The 24,864-nt window shown below is 43.0% G+C and overlaps 2 protein-coding genes across 2 annotated transcripts in view; one reads left to right on the forward strand and one right to left on the reverse strand.

Moving 5' to 3' along the window:
• Positions 1–1,730: 1,730 nt before the first annotated feature.
• CAMLG (calcium modulating ligand) overlaps positions 1,731–24,864 on the reverse strand; it is a 41,538-nt gene continuing 18,404 nt past the window's right edge. The window contains exons 3-4 of the mRNA XM_077266040.1: positions 21,246–21,311; positions 1,731–5,213 (exon numbers count right to left, since the gene is read on the reverse strand). Of these exons, the coding sequence (XP_077122155.1) occupies positions 5,022–5,213; positions 21,246–21,311 (258 nt within the window). The 3' untranslated portion in view covers positions 1,731–5,021. The remainder of the gene's footprint in view (positions 5,214–21,245; positions 21,312–24,864) is intronic.
• Positions 13,230–14,654, forward strand: LOC143773459 (uncharacterized). The gene is made up of 4 exons (XM_077260907.1): positions 13,230–13,663; positions 13,744–13,818; positions 14,139–14,334; positions 14,488–14,654. Exons 1-4 carry the CDS (start codon positions 13,460–13,462, stop codon positions 14,652–14,654), a joined length of 642 nt encoding a protein of 213 aa, XP_077117022.1. The 5' UTR covers positions 13,230–13,459.

Below are 24,864 nucleotides of genomic sequence, written 5' to 3' on the forward strand. Positions count from 1 at the left end.
AAACATTTTCAGGAAGAAACTGAGTATTGTCTGACAGAATTGCAGGGGTGTCAATACTTTTGGCCACAACTGTATATATATATTGCTCAAAAAAGTAAAGGGAACACTAAAATCCCACATCCTAGATACAAATGAATGAAATATTCCAGTTGTAAATCTTTATTCATTATATAGTGGAATGTGTTGAGAACAATAAAACATAAAAATGATCAACGTAAATCGTAACTAATATCCCACAGAGGTCTGGTGTTGGAATGATGCTCAAAATCAAAGTGGAAAATTAAGTTACAGGCTGATAGAACTTCAGTGGAAATGCCTCAAGACAAGGAAATGATGCTCAGTAGTGTGTGTGGCCTCCACTTGCCTGTATGACCTCCCTACAACGCCTGGACATGCTCCTGATGAGGTGGCAGATGGTCTCCTGAGGGATCTCCTCCCAGACATGGGCTAAAGCATCTGCCAACTCCTGAACAGTCTGTGGTGCAATGTGACGGTGGATTGTGCGAGACATGATGCCCCAGATGTGTTCAATCGGATTCAGGTCTGGGGAACGGGCGGGCCAGTCCATAGCTTCGATGACTTCATCTTGCAGGAACTGCTGACACACTTCAGCCACATGAGGTCTGGCATTGTCCTGCATTAGGAGGAACCCAGGGCCAACGTCTTATAATGCGGATGGACCTTACCGGTACCATTGCTGCAGGCTGGGATGAAGGGGTGTACAGCGGTGCTGCAGGTGTCCGGCGCTGCTACCCAGTGCTCTGCAGGTGTCTCCGGTGCCTGGCGGTGCTACTGTGGGTGTCCTGCGCTGCTGCCCGTTGCTCTGCTGGTGTCTCAGGTGCTGCGGGTGTGCGGCCGGCGCTGTCCGATGCTGCAGGGGGCCACCCCGGCAGTCCCATGGTTTCCTGTGCGGTGGACTCCTGGAAAATGGCCACCGGGCGGGGCGGCGCATGAGCAGATGGAGAAAATCTGCTGAGATCTACATCTGCGTATGTGCTGCTCCACCGGCGGCAATTGTCCCGGAGTCCACTGCAGAGGAAATCATGGGACTGTCGGGTCTCTGGCCTTTCACAAAATGTCGGCAGAGCCACGGCAGCACCGGAGACAGCCACAGCAGTACCGGGCAGCACTGTCTGGGCACCTGCAGCACCGGAGACACCAGCAGAGCACCTGGCAGCAGCACCGGAGACCCGCAGCAGGACCGCTGGACACCCCCGCAGTGCTGCCGGGCACCGGAGACACCCACAGGGCACCGGGCAGCAGCTCCAGACACCAGCAGCACTGGCGGACACCCGTTCATCCCAGCCTTCGGCCTGCAGCATCACCCCACTCCTGCCTCCTCCAGCAGAGACCCTGTGTCCCCTCTTCGCCGAAGCCACCACCTCCGGTAAGCAATAAGACGCATGGATTATAAGAATCACCACCATTTTATTAAAAAAAATATTCTTATTTTTCTCCTCAAAATTTGGGATGCGTCTTATAATGCGAAAAATATGGTAAATGTATATGATTTATACAATGTGATTTTCTGGATTTGAATTTTGATATACTGTCTCTCAATGTTAAAATTAACCTACCCTTAAAATTATAGACTGTTCATGTCTTTGTCAGTGGGAAGACTTACAAAATCAGCAAGGGATCAAAATTATTTCCCCCACTGTATATACAGCTCTGGCAAAAATTAAGAGACCACTGCAAAATTTTCAGTTTCTCTGATTTTTTCTCTTTTTAGGTATAATTTTTAAGTAAAATGTAAATTGTTATTTTAGTCTATAAACTTCTGACAAAATGTCTCCGAATTTCCAAGCGATACATTTTGGGGCTTTTTTTTCCTGACAAAGGAAAATGGTCAAAATTAAAAAAAAAAAACCCAGTGCTTTCAGACCTCAAATAATGCAAATAAAACAAGTTCTTAATCATTTGGAAACAACAATACTAATGTTTTAACTCAGGAAGAGTTCAGAAATCAATATTTTGCGGAATAACCATGATTTTTAATCACAGCTTTCATGCGTCTTGGCATGCTTTCCACCAGTCTTTTACACTGCTTTAAAAATGTAAGCAGTTCTTCTTTGCTTAATGGCTTGTGACTATCCATCATCCTCTTGATTACATTCCAGAGGTTTTCAATGGGGTTCAGGTCTGGACATTGGGCTGCCCATGACAGGGTTTTGATGTGGTGGTCTCTTAATTTTTGCCAGCGCTGTATATACGATTGAGGGTGGGAAACAATTAAATTGTTATTTAAACCTTCATGACGTTGCGATTTTACGTTTTTGTTTGCTCCTCCCCTTCTTCCAAGAGCCATAACTTTTTTATTTTTCCGTTAATATGGCCGTGTGAGGGCTTGTTTGTTGGGGGACAAACAAGCCTTCACACGCCCATATTGACAGAATTACACCATTGATTTTACCATATAGTGTACTGGAAAATGGGGGAAAAAAATCAAGTGCTTTGAAATTGCCAAAAAAAGTGCAATTCCACAATTGTTTTTGGGGTTTTTTATCTACCATGTTCACTATATGGTAAAATTGACCTGGCAATATGATTCCCCGTGTCAGTACGAGTACACAGATATGAAACATGTATAGGTTTTTTTTTCATTATTTTTTATTATCATTTAAGTGGTGAAATTTTTTTTCTAAATTTGTAAGAACCAAAAAATTTTGCTTTTGTTGTCATTTTCCGAGACCTGTAGCGTTTTCATTTCTCTGAGTCTTGGGCTGGGTGAGGGCTTATTTATTTGCTCCCTGAGCCGACTGTTTTTATGGATATCATTTTAGGGTAGATACGATGTTTTGATCGCCTCTTATTGCTGCAGACAAAAAAAACGCAGTTCTGGCGTTTTGGTTGTTTTTCCCGTTACGCCGTTTACCGATAATATTGTTTGTATATTTTGATAGATCAGACGTTTTTCAATGTCGCGATACCAAATATGTGTATTTTTAAATTTTTTTTTTATTTTTAATGGGGCAAAAGGTGTTGATTTGAACATTTAAAAAAAAACAAAAACGTTTTTTTCCCACTTTTTACGGACTTCAATAGTCCCCTTATTGTTAGATCGCCTGTGATAGAGATATATCCTCCGGCTGTCATGACAACCCATCGGCGCCCCGTGATCATGTGACATGGCGCTGATGGGCGGGGTTTTAGACATGCTTTCTGCTGGCATGTGTTAAATCCTGCTGTCAGTCATTGACAGCGGGATTTAACATGTTAACAGCCGAGGTCAGAGCAGCGCTCCACCTGCAACTATTAAATTAGCCATCAAGTGGGAGGTAAAATACAGGCTCAGCATCGGAGTCTATATCAAAGGCAGGGTCATGACCTTTAATGTAAATATATGTCAAAGGTCGTGAAGGGGATAATTCACAGTAAGCACAAGCCTAAGGACTAATTCACAAGACATCCATTTTTTCTCGTGCGTGAAAAACATACCGATATACCAGTGTGTTAGATCAGATTTTCCTTCGTGATTGGTCAGTGTCAGTTTTAACCATCAGCGGTTGGTCAGTTTTTCTTATATGCAAAAACACCACCAAAAAACTGATGGCGGTTTCTTAAGCCTCTCCTAGCAGTCAGTGAGCATTTTTTTCATGGACCTATAGACTATAATATGTGATTTTGATACAAGTCTCAGAAAAAAATGGGCATGTCTTTTTTTGGTGGGCAGTCAGCCATCCCACACTCCCCTAAAAAACAACGGATATGAGAACAGCCACACAGAACACAATGGATACATATTGCATTGTTAACAACATGAATTGAACTGGAATGTAAAACCCAGACCTGTGTTACTATAGATTTAGCCTCATTTAGCCTACAACGTGGCCAACATTCATTACAGACTTCTATGTCACATTTACACATATGGAAATGCGGTTTTATAAGTAAGGTGGGTATTACACGAGCCAATATCACTAAGTGGGCAGAAGGGAAGTTTTAAGACAATGTATTTCTCCTGGGGTTCAGTTAAGCTAATTAACAATATCTAAAGAAAAAGGTTTAAAATATAGCACAACTGCATTTCAACCAGAAAAATCCCCAAAACAGCATGAAATGTGCTTGGCTGAGATGTGGGAGACCACACGTACAAATAGGAGAATCCTGAAGGACAATCTGCTATAGTCTAAAAAAAACAAAAACAGTATTATTTCAGAGCAAATACAACCAAAATATGCAAAAGTATACAAAATGGCTTCAATGTTGCCCTCAAGAAAATGAGTTTATGGCATAAAAGTTTGGGAATAAAGAATGAAGGAAATTAAAACTTCCATGAGCAAAAGCTTATATTAAAGGAGTTTTCTGGTGCTTTATATTGAATGGCCTATCCTTAGAATGGAATAAAACAGGATAGAATAGGTCATCAATAATAAATTGGTCGGGGTACGACACCTGGCACCACCACTGACCAACCATTTGCATTGCCGGTTGGATGTGCTCAGCAGTAGAGCTGAACTACACAGCTCTGTCAACTATATAGTGGCTGCAGCGAGGTATGCACATTCATGCCGATTTATCTCAATAGGGGCGGATATTCAGTATATCCCGCTGCCGCAAGTCAAAGCCATGCAGTTCGCCTCCGCAACAGAGAATATCCGACTGCCATCAGGAACGGCAAAGTGGCAAGGGTGACAGGTGTCACACCCCCACTGATTTGATATTGATAACCCATCCTAATCAGTATAAGTGCCAAAATACAATAATGTGTGGCGAAAGTAGAATCTGTTTCTACAGCGATGTATACAAGAGACAGGAATCCTTCATGTGGACATTGCTGAGCAGTACTTTGTTGGAAGGAAAGATTGATGCATTCTTCTTTGATAAAGTATTCTGGGGAATATATTTATTTCATAGACACTTTCTAGTCGTTATACAAATTGAAACTTCAAATTCCAATTTCATACATGATAAACGAGACTGTAAATTTGTCAACTATGATGTTGCTAACAATTTAGACTCCATATAAGAATAAATCAGCCTGGACTGTAATACTCAGTCTCTTTTAAAAGTATGACTAGTCAAAGATCATTTGTACCAAACAATAAAAGTACTTCATGACAGAATATAAAGGTGAAGAAGTAAACGCAGAGGTCAGTAAAAACATCCACCATCTTGCCATATGTATCCAGTGAACGACTTATCACTTCAGAAGGTATTCCAGACAAAAGAAGAGCAGCAGTGAGGACAGTTGTTTTAGTCTTCTTTTCACCCTAAAAAGGGAAAATAGGGTAAACTTGTTAGTATTTTCAAAACTGTTAAACACATTTTGTCACGTTTCTCTTTCAATGGTCAAACTATGCCGACTCGTGGGGTCACTAGATGCCATTTCTAAGGGAATCATACTAGTATACTATAAACTCAAAACCTATAGCTTTAGGGGGATCTTCTCTGATCTTCCTCACTGCATCATGACAAAATGGAAAGTAATGTGCATTACAGCTAATGTTCCATTCAAGATTTATGGGACTGAAGGAAAAAGTCATTCACTAAAAAATGAAAAAAGTTACACTAGCCACGTGCAAACCATTTGCTCCACTCACTCCTGACACAGTGGGCAAACAGGGGAAATGGACTCCTATTCTGGCGGATTGCCGTTTATTGCAAGACAGAACATTACTGCTTAACTGTAGTTTCAGGTAACTTTACATGATCTGGTGAGTGTGTACATAAAAAAATAACATTTTTTTGGCCATTATACAACATATTCAAATATATTCTGCATTTTTCAAGAGGATTCCCATCTACAGACTATTTGTCAGTTGTCCCTGTGGAGAGTAGTTGTTAAGATGTCTCCCATACACTGAACGAAGAGACATAAACTTCTACTCTTGCCTCTCTGTAATGTTTTTAGATGCAGTAAAGAGTATGTTACATAGCAGTTAGCAGCGTTGCTGTGTATCCAACTATGAGGTGTAACAAAACGCTTAGTACAAAGAAGCGTCATCCTCTGAGCCCCTCTCGCTCTCTACTCTCGTCTCACCCTTTTCCGTAGGCCTTAATAGGAAGCTGTAATCTGATCCCTCAGTAAACTGTAATTCCATGTTGTCTTGAGTAAGATGAATTTTAGCTGCAATTGTGATAAATAATTAAAGGCAGTTAAGTAACTGACTAGCTGTATATGCATTGTTGTGCCAGGCGCTTTTGTCAAGACAACTGTTTGATTATTCATTATGGCAACAATAGGGCCAGTGGTGTAGAAAGGGCCAGAGAAAGAACATGACCAAAGTCATATTTTTTTTTACCAATAGGTCCTCCCATACCAAGGCCATTGTCCAGAATGTTTTTACGTTTGTCAGGTTGGTTTGCTTAATGCTTGTTAATGTTTTTAGTGATAGTTGCCAAGAAATTATGGATAGTACAATTTATTTACATTTGCTTGGCCCATTGATAGCGATGTTATATTGCCTACTGATAGCAGCTAGTGTCCGAACGGTGAATAGCAACATCATGAGGTGAACAAGACCAAGATAGAATAGCAACAAATATGACTTTAGTTTTATCAAAACCCTAATTTTATTCCTGAATCTGCTCAGGAACCAGAACAGAAGAAGTGGCGTGGGGGCACCAACAGTCAGAAAAGCCTGACAAGGAGAAGATGAACCCAATGAGAGTAAAAAAGCCGGGAGTTCCATAGTGCAGAATTCCTTAATAAAATGCAGATGGTGAGATCTGACAGAAAGAGCAGATAGTAGTGCGCTCACCTTGGAGCGAGTGCAAATACCAGGCACAAATCCAGAGGTGAAAGGAATCAGCTGCACTCCCCCCAGGTGGTACACACCAGGAACCACCATGTATCAGAAAAGAGAATTAATTAATTGAAAAATAAAAAGGGGGTGATAAAAGCTCTGCCGATTGCGACTGGCAGATAAGAAATTTTTACATAAGATTTTTGTTAAAAGATTAAGGGTTACACGTTTCAACGTCAGACAGAGGTTTTCTTCAGACCAAGCATGTATGTTATCAGTAGAACAGACCGATTAAATGGACAAAAAAAGGGAGTTAAGGTACCTTCACACTAAGCGACTTTGCAGCGAGAACGACGACGATCCGTGACGTTGCAGCGTCCTGGATAGCGATCTCGTTGTGTTTGACACGCAGCAGCGATCTGGATCCCGCTGTGATATCGTTGGTCGGAGCTAGAAGGCCAGAACTTTATTTCGTCGCTGATCACCCGCTGTCATTGCTGTATCGGCGTGTGTGACACCGATCCAGCGATGTGTTCACTTGTAACCAGGGTAAATATCGGGTTACTAAGTGCAGGGCTGCGCTTAGTAACCCGATATTTACCTTGGTTACCATTGTAAAAGTAAAAAAAAAAAAACAGTACATACTCACCTTCTGATGTCTGTCACGTCCCCCGGTGACGTCACCGCTGTGCTTTGCTAACTGCCGGCGCTGACACATTCAGTGCAGGAAGCTCTGAGCAGCAGCGCGTAACCCTGTGGACGCCGGGGGACGTGACAGACATCAGAAGGTGATTATGTACTGTTTTTTTTTTACTTTTACAATGCTAACCAGGGTAAATATCGGGTTACTAAGCGCGGCCCTGCACTTAGTAACCCGATATTTACCCTGGTTACCCGGGTGCTGCAGGGGGACTTCGGCATCGTTGAAGACAGTTTCAACGATGCCGAAGTCGTTCCCCTGATCGTTGGTCGCTGGAGAGAGCGGTCTGTGTGACAGCTCCCCAGCGACCTAAACAGCGACGCTGCAGCGATCAGCTCGTTGTCTATATCGCTGCAGCGTCGCTGAGTGTGACGGTACCTTTACACAATGACATCATGGGGGCAAGGGTCAGCGCACATATCAGTGCTTCTCACTAAATTAGAATATAATTAAAAAGTTAATTTATTTCAGTTCTTCAATACAAAAAGTAAAATGCATATAATATAGAGTCATTATAAACAGAGTTATCTATTTCTATGGCTTATAGCCAATGAAAACCCAAAAGTCATTATCTCAGTAAACTAGAATGATTAACAAAAAAACACCTGCAAAGGCTTCCTAAGCATTTAAAAAGGTCCCTTAGTCTGTTTCAGTAGGATCCACAATCATGGGGAAGACTGCTGGCTTGACGGATGTCCAGAAAGCAGTCATTGACACACTCCACAAGGAGGGTAAGGGTATGTGCACACGTTGCAGATTTGCCTGTGTAATTTTCTGTGCAGATTCTTCCTCTCTTGGCAGAAAACGCAGGTGTGGATTGATTGTGGATTGATATGTTTTTTTATGAGGATTTTGATGCGTTTTTGTCATGCAGATTTGTATGAATTTTTGTAACCTAAAGATATATTATTTAACAAAAAAAAAGAAAAAAAAAAAAAAGAATTGTGATGTAATTTCTTTGTCCAACCTCTTCTTTTACATACTCCACTGGAGAATAATGTTTACACACACATAGATAGATAGACACAGATAGACACACAGATAGACGGATGGATAGATAGACGGATGGATATATCTATAGACAGACAGATATATCTATAGACAGACAGATATATCTATAGACAGACAGATATATCTATAGACAGACAGATATATCTATAGACAGACAGATATTTCTATAGACAGATAGATATATCTCTAGATAGATATAGCGGAGCATTCAGCTGCATTGAAATACATGTAGCTGCGCACTCTGATCCCGAGTGCCGGCGGAAGTGCCAGGTACTGACGTGCGAGTTTCTTGCAAGTGTGACCCCGGCCTTAAACGCAATATCTGTTTAATTTAAAAAAAAAAAAAAAAAGAGTGAAAAAAAAAAAATTGCGCGGGCTCCTGCGTAATTTTCCAGTTCAGAGAGGGAAAGCCAGTGACTGGGCCAATGTTTATAGCATGGGAAGGGGGGAAGGGAAGGGGTAATACCCATGTATCTTCCCAAGCTATTAAAATCAGCCTGCAGCTGTCTGCATAGCCTTTACTGGCTATTTAGATAGGGGGCACCCCCAAAAAATGAAGTGGGGTCCCCCTATAATTAATAGCCAGAAAGTGCTATGCAGACAGCTGCGGGCTGATATTAACAGCCTAGGAAGGGACCATGGATATTGCCTCCCCACCCCCGGCTACAAACACCAGCCCGCAGCCACCCCAGAAATGGCATATCTGTAAGATGCGCCAATTCCGCGCATAGCCTCTCTTCCCACTGCCGTGTAGCGGTGGCATATGGGGTAATAAGGGGTTAATGTCACCTTTGTATTGTAAGGTGACATCAAGCCCGGTTAGTAATGGAGAGGCGTCAATAAGACACCTATCCAATTGTCTCCTCTCCAAATTGCACCCCACCTCACCACCTGTGAGAGATACCTATACAAGAAGGGGACTCTGGGTGCTAGTCATCATTGCCCCTATACTAGGGTATGGTTTCTTGTATAGGTATCTGTTTGTATTTTAGTGTTTTTAACTGTTGTTTGTGCTGTGTATTCCTACCAATAAAGCTTTTTTGACTTTTATATAATCTGAGTTGTTCCCAATATATGGGCATGATCTTTTTTTCTATGTGTCGTAATAGACACGTACATAGATCAAACAGTTACATTAAAGTCATGTGACATATAGATAGAAATCCAAATACGATTAGTGAAAAAATGCCAAATCTGCCAAAAAGTAAGGTTTATAAGAGACCTTTAACGCTGCATGTAGAAATACCTTACCCAGACCCACACGGTGGTGCCACTTCCCCAAAAGCTGTAGGTTGGTTTATTATGTTAGTTTTATTACAGGAGATCGTGGGCTTCGGGGACTAGGTGATTGGTGAGAATGTACTGTATGTTATATGTTGTATGTACTGTCTGTAATGTATGTCTTCTGTATGTTCTGTATGGTTTTTTTTTTGGTTTTTTTACTACAGAACACATGCATTGTCTGATGGGACTACTTTCCCATCATCGCCAATGCTATGACTGTGAGCATTCATAGCCGGATGGGAGCCGTAGTCCCATCAGACAATGGCTGCTTACACAGACACTCACACATACTACACACAGACTCCCGCACACACATACACGCATATAGTATCCGCCCACACACTCTTCCCCCTGCCGATCTGCAGCGTTTCTCACACTCACATCCGCAGCAAATCTGCAGATCTTTTTTACATCTGCGGATTTGCTGCTGACGTGCCTGATTTAATGAAAGTCAATGGGTGCAGAAACGCTGCAGGTCCGCCAAAAAAAATTGACATGCTGCAGAAAATAAAACGCTGCAATTCTGTGCAGATTTTTCCGCAGCATGTGCACAACAATTTTTATTTTCACATAGAATAACATTGCTTGAGCACTACACTGTGGATTTGATGCAATTTGGCACGTCCAAAAATGCTGCGGAAACGCATCTAAATCTGCAACGTGTGCACATAGCCTAAGCCACAAAAGGTCATTACTAAAGAAACAGGCTTGTTCACAGAGTGCTGTACCAAGCATATTAATAGAAAGTTGAGTGGAAGGAAAAAGTGTGGTAGAAAAAGATGCACAAAAAAAGAATAACAGGATAACCGCAGCCTTGAAAGGATTGTCAAGAAAAGGCCATTAAAAGATTTGGGGGAGACTCATAAGGAGTGGACTGCTGCTGGAGTAATTGCTTCAAGAGCCACCACACACAGATGTATCCAGGACATGGGCTACAAGTGTCATATTCCTTGTGTCAAGCCACTCATGACCAATAGACAATGCCAGAACCATCTTACCTGGGCCAAGGAGAAAAAAAACTGGACTGTTCTGGGCTAAGGAGAAAAAGAACTGGACTGTTACTCAGTGGTCCAAGGTGTTGTTTTCCGATGAAAGCAAATTTAGCAGTTCATTTGGAAATCAATGTCCCAGAGTCTGGAGCAGTGTTCCCCAAGTCCGGTCCTCAAGAGCCACCAACAGGTCACGTTTTCAGGATTTCCTTAGTATTGCACAGGTGATAATTGCATCACTTGGACAGGCAAGCATTTAATGACCTGTGCAATACTAAGGAATTTCTCAAAACATAACCTGTTGGTGGCTCTTGAGGACCGGACTTGGGGAACACTGGTCTGGAGGAAGAGTGGAGAGGCACACAATCCAAGCTGCTTGAGGCCTAGTGTGAAGTTTCCACAATCAGTGATGGTTTGGGGAGCCATGTCAACTGCTGGTGTAGGTCCACTGTGTTTTATCAAGACCAAAAAGTCAGCGCAGCAGTCTACCAGGAAACTTCACAACACTTCATGCTTCCCTCTGCCGACAAGCTTTTTGGAGATGGAAATTTAATTTTCCAGCAGGACTTGGCATCTGTTCACACTGTCAAAAGTATCAATACCTGGTGTAAAAACAACAGTATCACTGTGCTTGATTGGCCGACAAACTCGCCTGACCTTAACCCCATAGAGAATCTATGGGGTATTATCAAGAGGAAGATGGGAGACACCAGATCCAACAATTCAGGTGAGCTGAAGGCTGCTACCAAAGTAACCTGGGCTTCCATAACACCTCAGCAGTGCCACAGGCTGATCGCATTCATGAATGCAGTAATTGATGCAAAAGGAGCCCTGACCAAGTACTGATTGCATTTACTGAACACACATTTCAGTAGGCCAACATTTCGGATTTTAAAATCATTTTTCAAGCTGGTGTTATAAAGTATTCTAATTTACCGAGATAATGACTTTTGGGTTTTCAATGGCTGTAAGCCATAATCATCAACATTAACAGAAATAAACACTTGATTCAAAAAATAAATTCGCGCACAACGAGATAAAAAAAAGTAAATTTTTATTTAATAAAGAAACTTATATAGAACTGAAAAAGAAGATCTGCGGATGGAACAATTGCACTATACCCACAAAACAGCCTGACTAAAATGAGTATTCCCCAAAGGTATATAAAGGTAACAAAACGATAGGGAAGAATATAAGCAAGTAGATTGTCAACACAGTATGTCACAATGAGCCCACAGTTTTTAAAGCTGGTTAATCTTGATAAAAAATCTGAAATGGCAATGCCTATATCATAAAACCATGTCACCATGCAGAAAAACAGTGATGATAAGTCTTAGGCTACGTTCACATTTGCGGTGTGCGCCGCAGCGTCGCCGCCGCAACGCACCGCATGCGTCGTGCGGCCCTATCTTTAACATTGGGGCCGCATGGCGCCGCATGTACATGCGTTGTCATGCGTTGTGGTGCGTCGTACGCCGCATGCGGCGTTAGGGCGCACCTGCCAGGGCGCGGCCAACGCAACATGTTGCATTTTTTTGGCGGCGCAGACTTTTTTAAAAACGCATGCGTCGTGTTTGCGTCGTGTTTGCGTCGTCAATGCGCCTTTTTTCCCATTGACTTGCATTGACAACGCAGACGACGCAAGTACTTGCGTCGTGATGCGTTGTACGACGCATGCGTTTTTCTTTCAAAAATGCAAAACATTGTCTAGACTTTGTCTAGACACTTAAAAAAAGCACTATATATATAAAAAAAGGGGGGGGGGTTTGCCATTGTCTTTCACAAGGCTATTCACACAACACACAGAGAAGACACTGAGAGGAGCAACCTGCTTTCCAAACCTGTAAGTATATATTTCTTTTTGCATAATTTTTTTTCTGTGTTTTATTTCTTGTTTTTGATTTAATTTGTGCAATGTTTGCTCTGTGATATTGTACGGTTATGGCACTGTAGGTTGTTATTGAATACTAACATTTTTTTTTAATGTGTTTCTGATATATGCTGGCGTTTCTTGTGTGCGGCCTTGCTGGGTTTGGATTGGTTTTGGATTTATTTTTGGTTGTTCTTGTGTCATGCGGATGTTCAATGCCTTTTTTTTGTAAGATTTTTTATTGTAAAATTTGTGGTGCATGTCTTTTTCTGGCTTCTATTGTTGGGGTAACCGTATGGCGTTTTCTAGGCTCATGTCTTGCTGTGTTTTATTATGCTGTTGGCATTTTTTTTTCTTTCCTTGAGTGTCTTTTCTTGCTGGTGGGGGGCTACATTTATGATGTTTCATTTGTATTGTATTGTTCCGTGCTGCTATATGCCATTATATGTTTAATTGTATTATGGTTACGTCGTTTTCTGTATGGCTTCCATATATATATCTCCTGTATTGAATGTTTCCATAGCCAAGTGTGTAGTTAATTTTTTTTTTTTTATTTTTTTTTGGGCCCTTTTTTTAAAATTTCTTGTGTTTTCTTTTCTATTTGACTATGGTTTTTCTTTTGGTTGCTGTATATTGTAACAGCGGTTGTCCTGTAATGTTTATTGCTTATTATCTAGAATGGTATTTATCGCCTTCTCCAGATGTATTTCTGTGGTAGATGTCACCAGATGGTGTTGTTTTGGATCATGTCTTGTTGCTATTGTAAAGTATTGCGTGCAGTTTGCTATTTCATTGTGCCTTTTTTTTCCCTGTACAGTTTTTTTATATTTAAAAATTTGGACATTGGTGTCTTTTTTTGGTAAAATTTTTTTGGGTCTATTCTTGTAGTTTCTTCTATTGTATTCTCTTGCAATGTATGGCGTTGTGGTGTCGCTTTTTCAGTTTGCATTGTCCTATCAGTCAACAGTCAATTGTGGTTGTTTTAATTTTTTATGCCGATTTTATTGTATGTGTTAGATTTGGATGTGATTTTTTGCTCATTTTTTCATTGCAGAGCAAACTTGCAAGAATGACGAGTGAGTCAGAGTCTGAACATAGGCAATCGGCGAGGGGGAGTGCGGTGAGTAATTATGTCCAGTTGCTTACTATTCGCTGCCATTTGTAGCATTGTCACTAATTTTTGTATACATTTTTTTACAGGCTTCTTCAAGTGAGGGGGAAGGCACACAGCGGGAGCAGGGAGATCGGTGCCAAGATGGGTCGTCAGGCCGGCAAGTGAGTATTTGTTTTTTTTTTTTTTATCTTTTTTTTGGAGTAGCATCCTGCTGGGAGGAACATTAGGAGCAACCTGGTTTCACTAGGGCTGTTTACTAAGCTTAATTACATATAGCTTTTCAGGGCAGCAAGTATTTGGGGGAAGGTAACATACAGTTGAACTCCCTGCACAAAAACATTCAAAAATACAGGTGTAGAAACCATCAATATAGATACATCAAATGGCAAAGGATAGGGCAAAGGTACAAATCATGCCAGGTGCTGATGATGGTTGTTTATATTTGCCTATTTGTAACCTTTTTGTTTTCTATTTTTTCTAGGTTTCACAACGGGACCACAGGGAGTGTATTGATGTGGAGCTCCTGATCTCCAGCATCCAGGAGCGTGGCCCGTTGTGGGACAGCCGTGACCCTCGGCACATGGACCAGGTGGTGTCGAGGCGTTTGTGGGCAGAGGTGGCAAAGTCGCTGTGGGATGGCTTTGACAGTGCCTCAGCGAAGGACAAAGGCACCTTTAGTGAGTATTGCTGAGACGCTGCTATGACCCATCTTGCCAGGATAAACACAACCGTGTGTGATGCTATCAACGCCTAAACTTTGCATCACACACGGTTGTTTTATCCTTTTAAAATGCGACATATGTAACCTTTTTTTTTCTTTGCATTCACAGTGAAAAAGTTGAGGACCAGATGGCGATCCATAAAGGACCGTTTCAATAAGGGGCTCCGTGCAGAGGAGGAGCAATCGAGGAGTGGTGCTGCTGCGGCCAAGTCGGTTCCATATAAATACAACCGCCAATTACAGTTCTTAAGACCGGTCCTTGGCCGCCGACAGTAAGTATTTTGTCAACATAACAAATTGCACATTGTACATTGCCCAGACACATAACATATTGCACAGCCACATAGTACATTGACCAGCCACGTACATTGTGCATCCACACACATAGTATATTTACAGGCCACTATATCGCAGCCACATAGTACACGTTCTAGCCACGTATCCACATAGTACATTTCCCAGGCACATAGTGTATTGGCCATCAATGTAGTCAGCGTAGCATATTGGCCATCCACGGTAATTATTTTAGGTTAAGCAAGAGTCCTTGTAGTTCCTGACAGGTTCCGTTCTGAGTCAGTGTAGTTCTGATCGCAGGAATAATGATGACGTCTCGATCACATGATCCTAACGTCATGGACATTCCTGCGATCAGATCAGCAAAGTCTGGTTTTTATTTTTTTTTAATTCTTTTATAGACCTTAAATTTTATATTATTTTTGCAACATAGCCAGCATCTTGAAATTAGTTTTTCACACAATAATTTTTTAAAAATATGACAGGGGTATGCATTGCCTTTGGCAGAGGGAATGTACAGTCATTTTCTGCCGTCGGTATGTCCATGATTGTTATCGTGAGCCCTAATGGTCAGCTGGCGATAACAATCAGCAATTTATTATAGGCCACACAGACTGAGAGACAGGGGATTGTAATGTTTTGATGTGTCATGTAATTTTTTTGACAGGAGTTGGCGTATGTGATAGGTTATTAATTGAAGACTAATTTTTTCATTATCTTTTCACAGGACACACAGCAGCACCCTCCAGCGAGCTCCCCCCTGTGAAGCGGAACTTCATGGATCGCCATCTGAGCCGTCACAGCCATCCCACAGCGACAGCAGGCCTGCACCACCATCATCTGGAGAACCGGCTGCCGGTACGTCAGGTTTTCCCCTGCCCGAGGCCTCTGGCGCACCTTCGTTCGGGTATTCCCGACAGCGCCAGCGGGCCTCGGACAGGTCAGTCATGCCTGAATTTTTGCACTTGGGCACGGTGTTCCAGAACGGTTTCAAGGCGTTGAGAGATGAAATGTCCAGTATGGGACGGCGCCTTGAAATCCTGGAAGCCGAGCTCTCAAATCCGGCAAAACATTTCTTCAGCACACTTGCTAAAGGCATGGTGGAAAACCTTACGCCGGAACTCCAGATTTCGGTGATGCAGGACTGCAACAATTCTTACGTGAGGGCTCTGCAGCAGTCTCGGGTCGCGCAGTCAGCGACACTGCCCGTAGTGCCGTCGCTGGCTAGCGTGACTCCGACTACTGCTGCAGAGTCACTCCAGCCCCCCCACCCTGGTCCAAGTGCCGGGCGACGCCACCACAGGCACCATACCAGTGTGCGGCCCACTCCTGCTCCTGCCAGGCCCTCATCCTCCCGTAGGAGTGCTTCTGGGGGAGATGCCGCAGAAGGCAGGAAAAGGAAAAAAAAGAGGAGGCACACAGACAAACACACAGAGGCACAGGTTCTGGCTGCTCCAGGACACACACCATCTCGTCGTGGCTCTAGCCACAGCAGGAGCAGCCAGGGCCAACCAAGCCAAAAACGTAGGCGGCTTGTGTTGCCTCCTCCCTCCTCTACTGACGAGGCGGTCTCCCTAGTGTACCCTGCGGGGGGTTTGGACCTGCCATCAAGCTTACTAGAGTATGGCGGCTCCTCCTCCTCCTCCTCCTCTACCACTCCCACTCCCAGGTCCAGAACTCGAAGCTACCGGTCACCGGTGGTAGCGGATGTTGATCCCCCCTCGGCTGTTGAAACCCCATAATTTTCTTTTCCCTTTTTTTTCTGTTTCCCCTCAATAAAAATTTAATTTTTTGTATACAATATTTGGTCTTCTTTTCAAGTACACTGCTCGGTAATTCACTCCGTGCGTCGTTTATTTGTGCTTCAAACACCTCATATATGCAATGTCAGACAGTATTTTTGGATTTTTTAATTTGACCGTTTCTTTGGGTGTCTTTCATTGCTGTATGAGGTGTTTCCAAACACTAAAGTGTATGAGTTGTTTTCAAAGAAAAAGGGTATGTGTCCACGCTCAGGATTGCATCCGGATTTGGTCCGGATTTTAATTCAATATTTGTAGCCAAAACCAGGCGTGGGTAATAAATACAGCAGTGGAGCATATGTTTCTATTCTACTTTTCCTAATTGTTCCACTCCTGGTTTTGGCTTACAAATATTGATGAAAAAACCTGAGCAATTCAGGATGCAATCCTGAACGTGGACACATACTGTAAAGGTACCTTCACACTTAACAATGCTGCAGCAAAACAGACAACGATGCAATTCACTGCAGCATCGCTATTTGGGAGCTGGAGAGCGGTCTGTGTGACCGCTCTCCAGCGACCAACGATGCCGAGGTCCCCGGGTAACCATGTTAAACATCGGGTTGCTAAGCGCAGGGCGCACTTCCGATGTTTACCCTGGTTACCAGTGTAAAATGCAAAAAAAAAAAATATTCACAATCGCATCCCCCGGCGTCAGCTTCCCTGCACTGACTGAGTGACGTCCCTCACAGCAACGCTGTGCTGTGCATTCACTTTACGGCCGGCGCTCACTCAGTGCAGGAAGTGGACGCCAGGGGACGCGAAGATGAGTATATTTATTTTTATTTTTTAGTTTACAATTAACACTGGTAACCACGGTAAACATCGGGTTACTAAGCGCGACCATGCGCTTGGTAACCCGTTGTTTACCCTGGTTACCAGTGTAAAACATCGCTGGTATCGTTGATTTTGCTGTCAAACACAACGATACACGGCGATCTGACAAACAAATAAATATGGTATGGTATAAATTTTGTCTTGGAAGCATGGTAGAAAACGTAAGAAATTTTTTTTATTAAAACACAACATTTTAAAAACAAAGGTTTACAAGTTTTTTAGATAAGGCACATTTACATTGGTGAACTATTTTTAGCATAGTCACACCAGAATACAGTCCAACAGTTTATTACACCATTGAATCTTGCCATGACAGACGGCCAACATCTGACACAAAATAGGCCGCAAAACGGTCCCTCATCTGCGCAATTTCCACGCTTGACCTCAGAGGATGATCATGGAAATTGGGCAATGGGTTGGCTATGGTTTCATCCAGATCAACGTTCAGTCTCTCTTTGGCCAGAATAAAATTGTGGAGAACCACACACGCCTTCACCACCTCATCCACTGTCTCAGTTTTCAGATTAATGGCGGATCCTAATATCCGCCATTTAGAGACAAGGATGCCAAAGGCGCACTCCACAGTCCTTCTGGCCCTGGACAGTCTGTAATTGAACACCCTTTTCGTGTGGTCCAAGCCCCGACTTGAGTAGGGTTTCAGTAGGTTGGCAGACATTTGGAATGCCTCATCCCCAACCACAACAAATGGCATCGCAGGGCCTTCGGTGTGGGGAAGAGGTCGTGGCTGGGGGAAATTGAAATTGTTGCCATATAATTTTTGGCCCATATCAGACTCTTTGAATGTGCGCGAGTCATTTGACCGGCCAAAAGCACCAATGTCGACTGCCAGAAAACGGCAGTCCGCACCGGCAATTGCCATCAGCACAGTGGAAAAATATTTTTTGTAGTTATAGAAAAGGGATCCACTTTTCCCTGGCTTGGTAATACGAATGTGCTTGCCATCCACCGCGCCAATACAGTTTGGAAACGAACACACTTCCTCAAATTTCTCGGCGTTGGCCAACCAGATATCGCTTGTAGGGACGGGTAAAAATTCTTCCCGGAGGTTATCCCACAAAGCGCGGCAGGTCTCAGCAATAATTCCCGAGAGAGTGGAGACTCCAATCCGGAACTGAAATTGAAGGGATCGCAAGGTCTCTCCGGTAGCCAGGAAACTGCCAAGAAGATAAAGAAATTACATTAGTACATTGCAATTTATAAGGGTATGTCTCCACTGTCCGGAGACGCGTCGCTATCGTTGCAGCGGCGAAGCCGGTCGGCGATAAGCCCCGCCCCCTTCCTGGGACGCAATGGTGCCGGATGTGTACAGTACACATCCGGGATCATCGCACCCCTCGCCGTAGGGCCCTGTGATATACCTTGCGGGGACGCTGCGTCCCCGCAAGGTGTACGGACATGCTGTGTTCTGAAAAGACGCGCAGCATGTCCGGAGTCGCAGGGCCTCCGCGTGCGGGTTTCCACGCATAGTGGAGACGGGATTTCATAAAATCCCCTCCACTATGCTGGAACATCTGGACGCTGCTTGTTTGACGCTGCAGCGTCAAACAAGCTTACTGACCGTAGAAACACAGCCTAAAAGTACATTGACCATACCACCCCCAACAAAAATTAAGAAAAAAAAAAAAAAAAAAAGGGAAGATGTGAACGTAGCCGAACATATCTCAAGTCATTCAAACAGCTACGTACCGTAGAGTCACCAGCAGCCGCTCCTCTGCGGATATAGCTCTCCGGAGCTGAGTATCCTGCCTGCTGATGGCTCCTTCCACCCGACGCAGAAGATACCGGAAGCTCTCCTGAGACATCCTGGTGTACTCGAAATACTTCTCCAGGTTCTCATTCAGTTCGCCAAACAAGCTATGGTATGCTCCACGGCTCTCCCGGACTTCCAAGATAGGGTGTATCCAAAATCTGCGATGAATCCATCTCCGTTTTTCTCTTTCTCTTTGATGAGCACAGGCGACAGCATAGGCATGAGCCAAGGCTAAATCCATCTCCATATCCATGATAACACTGTCCAAGGGACGCTCCATCATGAATACCAGCAAATGGGAGGAATTCATGTCTGCCATGGTATATATACACAATTACATAAACACCAACCCTCTTCTAGCCATTGGTGGCCCTTATCTATTGTGTAGACACTTTTTTTTGTGGGTGGGATGAAGAATGACTCACTGCACAAAAAACGCATGCGGCGCAAAACGCTGCGTTTTTTGTTGGAAACGCAACTGCGTTTACAAAAAACGCTGCGTTTTGCGCCGCATGCGTTGAACGCATGCGGCGCAAAACGCAGCGTTGTGCATGCGTTGTGTTGCGTTTTTGTCTGCGTTGTGCGTTGCGGCGGCGACGCTGCGGCGCACACCGCAAATGTGAACGTAGCCTTAAAGAGTGATCCACAAATCACAATACGGATGGGACAGATAGATAAGCTGAGTTTCAGTATAAATATCCCACACCATAGGGGAACTAAATGGAGAACTCACACTGTCCTTGTCAAAGCATGCATGCAAAAAGGAGAAAAAAGGAAAAAATATAATTAAAAATGAAATGGAAAAAGAGGAAGCAGCCCCGGCCGGTGGCAAAGAAATAAACACTTGAAATAGATCGCTCTGTTTGTAATGACTCTATATGAGTTTCACTTTTTGTATTGAAGAACTGAAATAAATTAACTTTTAGATGATATTCTAGTTTTGTAAGAAGCATTTGTAAATAAGATAAAGGTAAAAGTACATAATGTGTGACCAGCGCTATACACAAGCCTTTTTTGTGTGCAATTTTAATACTAAGCAATCACCCCTCCATGAATTGGTAGGTTGTGAGTGGTTGTCTCATTAGTATTATATGGGTTTGCTGCATCCTGGCAAGTAATACTGTTGCTCTTTTTTGCAGTATGTAACTTTTCCTTCCTTTCCCATTTTTTGCAGTGTGTGACTTTTCCTTCCTTTCCCATTTTTTGCAGTATGTGACCTTTCCTTCCATTCCCATTTTTGCAGTGTGATTTTTCCTTCCTTTCCCATTTTTGCAGTGTGACTTTACCTTCTTTTCCCATTTTTGCAGTGTGTGACTTTTCCTTCCTTTCCCATTTTTGCAGTGTGTGACTTTACCTTCCTTTCCCATTTTTGCAGTGTGTGACTTTTCCTTCCTTTCCCATTTTTACAGTGTGTAACTTTTCCTTCCTTTCCCATTTTTGTAGTGTGACATTTGGTTCTTTTCCCATTTTTGCAGTGTGTGACTTTTCCTTCCTTTTTCGTCCATTTAAACTCTGTTGTACTGATAACATACATGGCTGGCTTGAGGAACAAATCTGTCTGATGTTAAAAAGCCTAGCCCTTATTCTTTTAAGAAATTCTTATGCAGATATTTCTTGCCTATCTATTGCACTCAGCAGCGCTTTTATCGCCCCCTTTTCTATTTCAATTTTTTTTTAAGAAACATTTCTTACGAGGTGAAGAACATGCCTTTGTGGAACAGCAGTACAGACAAGTCTGACTATGGCCACCCTTAGCAAAGTTATCCTTTATTTTATTTGACAGACATGACTGCTAAGCTCCAATGCCTCTCTCCATCCCCCTCACCCAAGTTACATTTCCGAGTATGCTGCACTTCGCATAGACTGAAGGACCAATGCTTCCACCCATCTTCAAAAGATCAGTAGAGGTTTGTTTGATGGTTGTAGCTGACATATGCTATAAAATAAAGTGTTCTGGTGTCTACCCCATTGGAAACTTGTGTCACAGTTCTACTAAATGCTTTTTTAAGGTGATGCAAATAGCTCTACAAGCAAAATTCAAACAACACCGTAAACTACAGGAGCAAGAACATTCAATGACACATTAAAATATTTAAAAAAGACCAAATAAATACTGAAAGAAAAATTAACAAGGATTACGGTAGTTTCATTCTTTTTTATTACCTTTGGAAAATACTTGGATAGTCCCATAAATGCAAGTTGCAATGTAAGGAACGGAGCAAATATCGACTGTAGGAAAAATAAAAACAAACAATTAATACACTAAAATATAGGGTATACCGACACATCTATATATATAATTGTCTAAGGGTTTTTCTGTCTGCCTGTCCTGGAAATCAGGCGTCTGATTGGTCGAGGCCGCCAGGCCTTGACCAATCAGCGACGGGCACAGCATGGCAACGATGATGTCATAAAGGTTGCCTCGACCAATCAGCGACGGGCACAGTCTGCCGCGAATTTGCCTCGACCAATCAGCGACGGGCACAGTATCGACGTAGATGTCATAATGGTTGCCATGGCGACGATGTCGTCATAAAGGTTGCCTCGACCAATCAGCGACGGACACAGTCTGCCGCGAATTCTGGAATCATCATTGTCCATATACTACGGGGACATGCATATTCTAGAATACCCGATGCATTAGAATCGGGCCACAATCTAGTATATTATATGTATATATGTACACTAGATTGTGGCCCGATTTTAACGCATCGGGTATTCTAGAATATGCATGTCCCCGTAGTATATGGACAATGATGATTCCAGAATTCGCGGCAGACTGTGCCCGTCGCTGATTGGTCAAGGCAACCTTTATGCCATCATCGTCGCCATGGCAACCATTATGACATCTACGTCGATACTGTGCCCGTCGCTGATTGGTCGAGGCCCAGGCGGCCTCGACCAATCAGAGAAGCGGGATTTCCAGGACAGACAGACAGACAGAAAAACCCTTAGACAATTATATATATAGATATACAGACATACACACTTACACAACTTATTTTGGCCACCTCATAAATACTCGCAGTTAAAGGGTGGAAGAGAATGAGGGAAGAACAAACTTAAACTTCTTCATTTCTTAAAGTGAACCTGTGTCAGCAGGATTGTGCACAGTAACCTACAGAGTGTGACAGTTTGGCGCCGTTATACTGATAATTTAATCACCTGCACAGAATGATTCCAGCACCTTGTGGAATGCTAAGGAAATCCTGAAAACATGACCTGTTTGCGGCCCTCGAGGAATGCAGTTTGACACCTCTGGCATACATCATCCGCAAAAATTAAGTACAATAACAAAAGACCAACATTTCTAATGTTTAATGATTCCATAATGACAGGTTCTGATCCAGAGGTGAGCCCACCTCAAAGCTGCAACATGTCAGCTGTTTTCAACAGCTGACATGTGCCCGCAATATGCGCAGGCGGAATCGCAATCCGCCCGCGCCTATTATCTAGTTAAATGCTGCTGTCAAACTCTGACAGTGGCATTTGGGCTACTTTCACACTAGCGTCGTTTGCAATACGTCGCAATGTGTCGTTTAGGAGAAAAAACGCATCCTGCAAAGTTGTCTGCAGGATGCGTTTTTTCCCCATAGACTAACATTACCGACGCATTGTCACACGTCGCAACCGTCGTGCGACGGTTGCGTCGTGTTTTGGCAGACCGTCGGCACAAAAAAAGTTACATGTAACGTTTTTTTGCGCTTCGTGTCCGCCATTTTCGACCGCGCATGCGCGGCCGAAACTCCGCCCCCTCCTCCCCGTACCTTACAATGGGGCAGCGGAAGCGTTTTAAGACTGCTTCCACTGCCCACGTCGGGCATCACTTTCACAACACGCGTCGGCACGTCGGGCCGATGCTAGTGTGAAAGCAGCCATTTAACAAATGCTTCCGGCCATCGGGCCGGAAATGCGCGCATGGCTGACCCCCGTCACGTGATCGGGGTCAGCGGTGCATCAGCATGACAACCAGAGGTCTCCTGAAGACCTCTATGGTTGTTGATGCCAGATTGCTATGAGCGCCACCCTGGGGTCGGCGCTCATAGCAATGCTGTAATTCTACTACATAGAGGCGATCTGTGCATCGCCTCTATGTAGCAGAGGTGATTGAGTTATGACAGCTTCTAGCCTCCAAGGCTATTAAAGCATGCCAAAAGTAAAAAAAAAGTTTTAAAAAATATGAAAAACATTAAAAAATGTATAAAGGTTTAAATCACCCTCCTTTCGTCCCATTCAAAATAAAAAAAAATAAATAAATAAATAAATCAAACCTGGACATATTTGGTATCGCCGCGATAAGATTCGCCCGATTTATCAATAAAAAAAAAAGGATTAACCTGATCGCTAAACGGCGTAGTGAGAAAAAAGTCAAAACGCCAGAATTACGTTTTTTGGTCGCCTCGACATTAAAATGCAATAACAGGCGATCAAAAGAACGTATCTGCACCAAAATGGTATCATTAAAAACATCAGCTCGGCATGAAAAAGTAAGCCCTCACCCGCCCCAGATCAGAAAAATGGAGACACTACGAGTATCGGAAAATTGTGCAATTTTTTTTATTTTTATTTAGCAAAAGGTCAGAATTTTTTTTTCACCACTTAGATAAAAAAAAGAACCTAGGCATGTTTGGTGTCTATGAACTCATAATGACCTGGAGAACCATAATGGCAGGTCAGTTTTAGCATTTAGTGAACCTAGCAAAAAAGCCAAACAAAAAAACAGTGTGGGATTGCACTTTTTTGCAGTTTCACAGCACTAGGAATTTTTTTCCCGTTTTCTAGTACACGACATGGTAAAACCAAAGAGGTCGTTTAAAAGTACAACTCGTCCCGCAAAAAATAAGCCCTCACATGGCCAAATTGAAGGAAAAATAAAAAAGTTATGGCTCTGGGAATGAGGGGAGCGAAAAACGAAAACGCAAAACAGAAAAAAGCTCTGGGGGTTAAGGGGTTAAAGGAATGGATGAACAACAGAATAAAGACAGGTTATCAAACTTGGGGTTATTCACTTAAATAAAATGAAGGCTTAGACACCATCTTATTACAATCTACAAATATATGCAGGGACAGCACAGAGATCATGCTGATGCTCTTTTTACACCTAGGGCTGCAATGGTGATAATTGAGCATCCTCTATATCTAAAGGTTTAATCCTAATCACATACGGCAATACTTTACTTTAAGAGCAGTAAGATTTTGGAGCTGCCACAATATGCTGTTTAGTGAATCAGCCGTTACAAGTTCAGAGAGGCTTAGCTGCTTTTCTGGATACATATATTACAGATTATGCGTACTAGACTTTGCAATGGGACGTTGATCCAGGGAACTAGGCTGATTGCCGTATGTGGGGATTTTGTCTTCCTCTGGAATATTATGATAGGTTATAGCTTGAACTCAATGGACTCACGTCTTCCTTTAACTTTGAAACAATTAAATATTTGATGAAATCACACATTTACACATTATTATCATGATGATGTATGAACTGCAATGGCTATGGTTTCCTTTTACCTATTGTTAGAGCTTAGGTAATTTATTTGCTTTTAGTGACTGAATTATTCTGTTCAACTTAGGGTTCCGTCTCACATAACGATTTACCAACGATCACGACCAGCGATACGACCTGGCCGTGATCGTTGGCAAGTGGTTGTGTGGTCGCTGGGGAGCTGTCACACAGTCAGCTCTCCAGCGACCAACGATGCCGAAGTCCCCGGGTAACCAGGGTAAACATCGGGTTACTAAGCGCAGGGCCGCGCTTAGTAACCCGATGTTTACCGTGGTT

This window comes from Ranitomeya variabilis, chromosome 5 (genome assembly GCF_051348905.1).
Source record: "Ranitomeya variabilis isolate aRanVar5 chromosome 5, aRanVar5.hap1, whole genome shotgun sequence".
Taxonomy (NCBI): Eukaryota; Metazoa; Chordata; class Amphibia; order Anura; family Dendrobatidae; genus Ranitomeya; species Ranitomeya variabilis.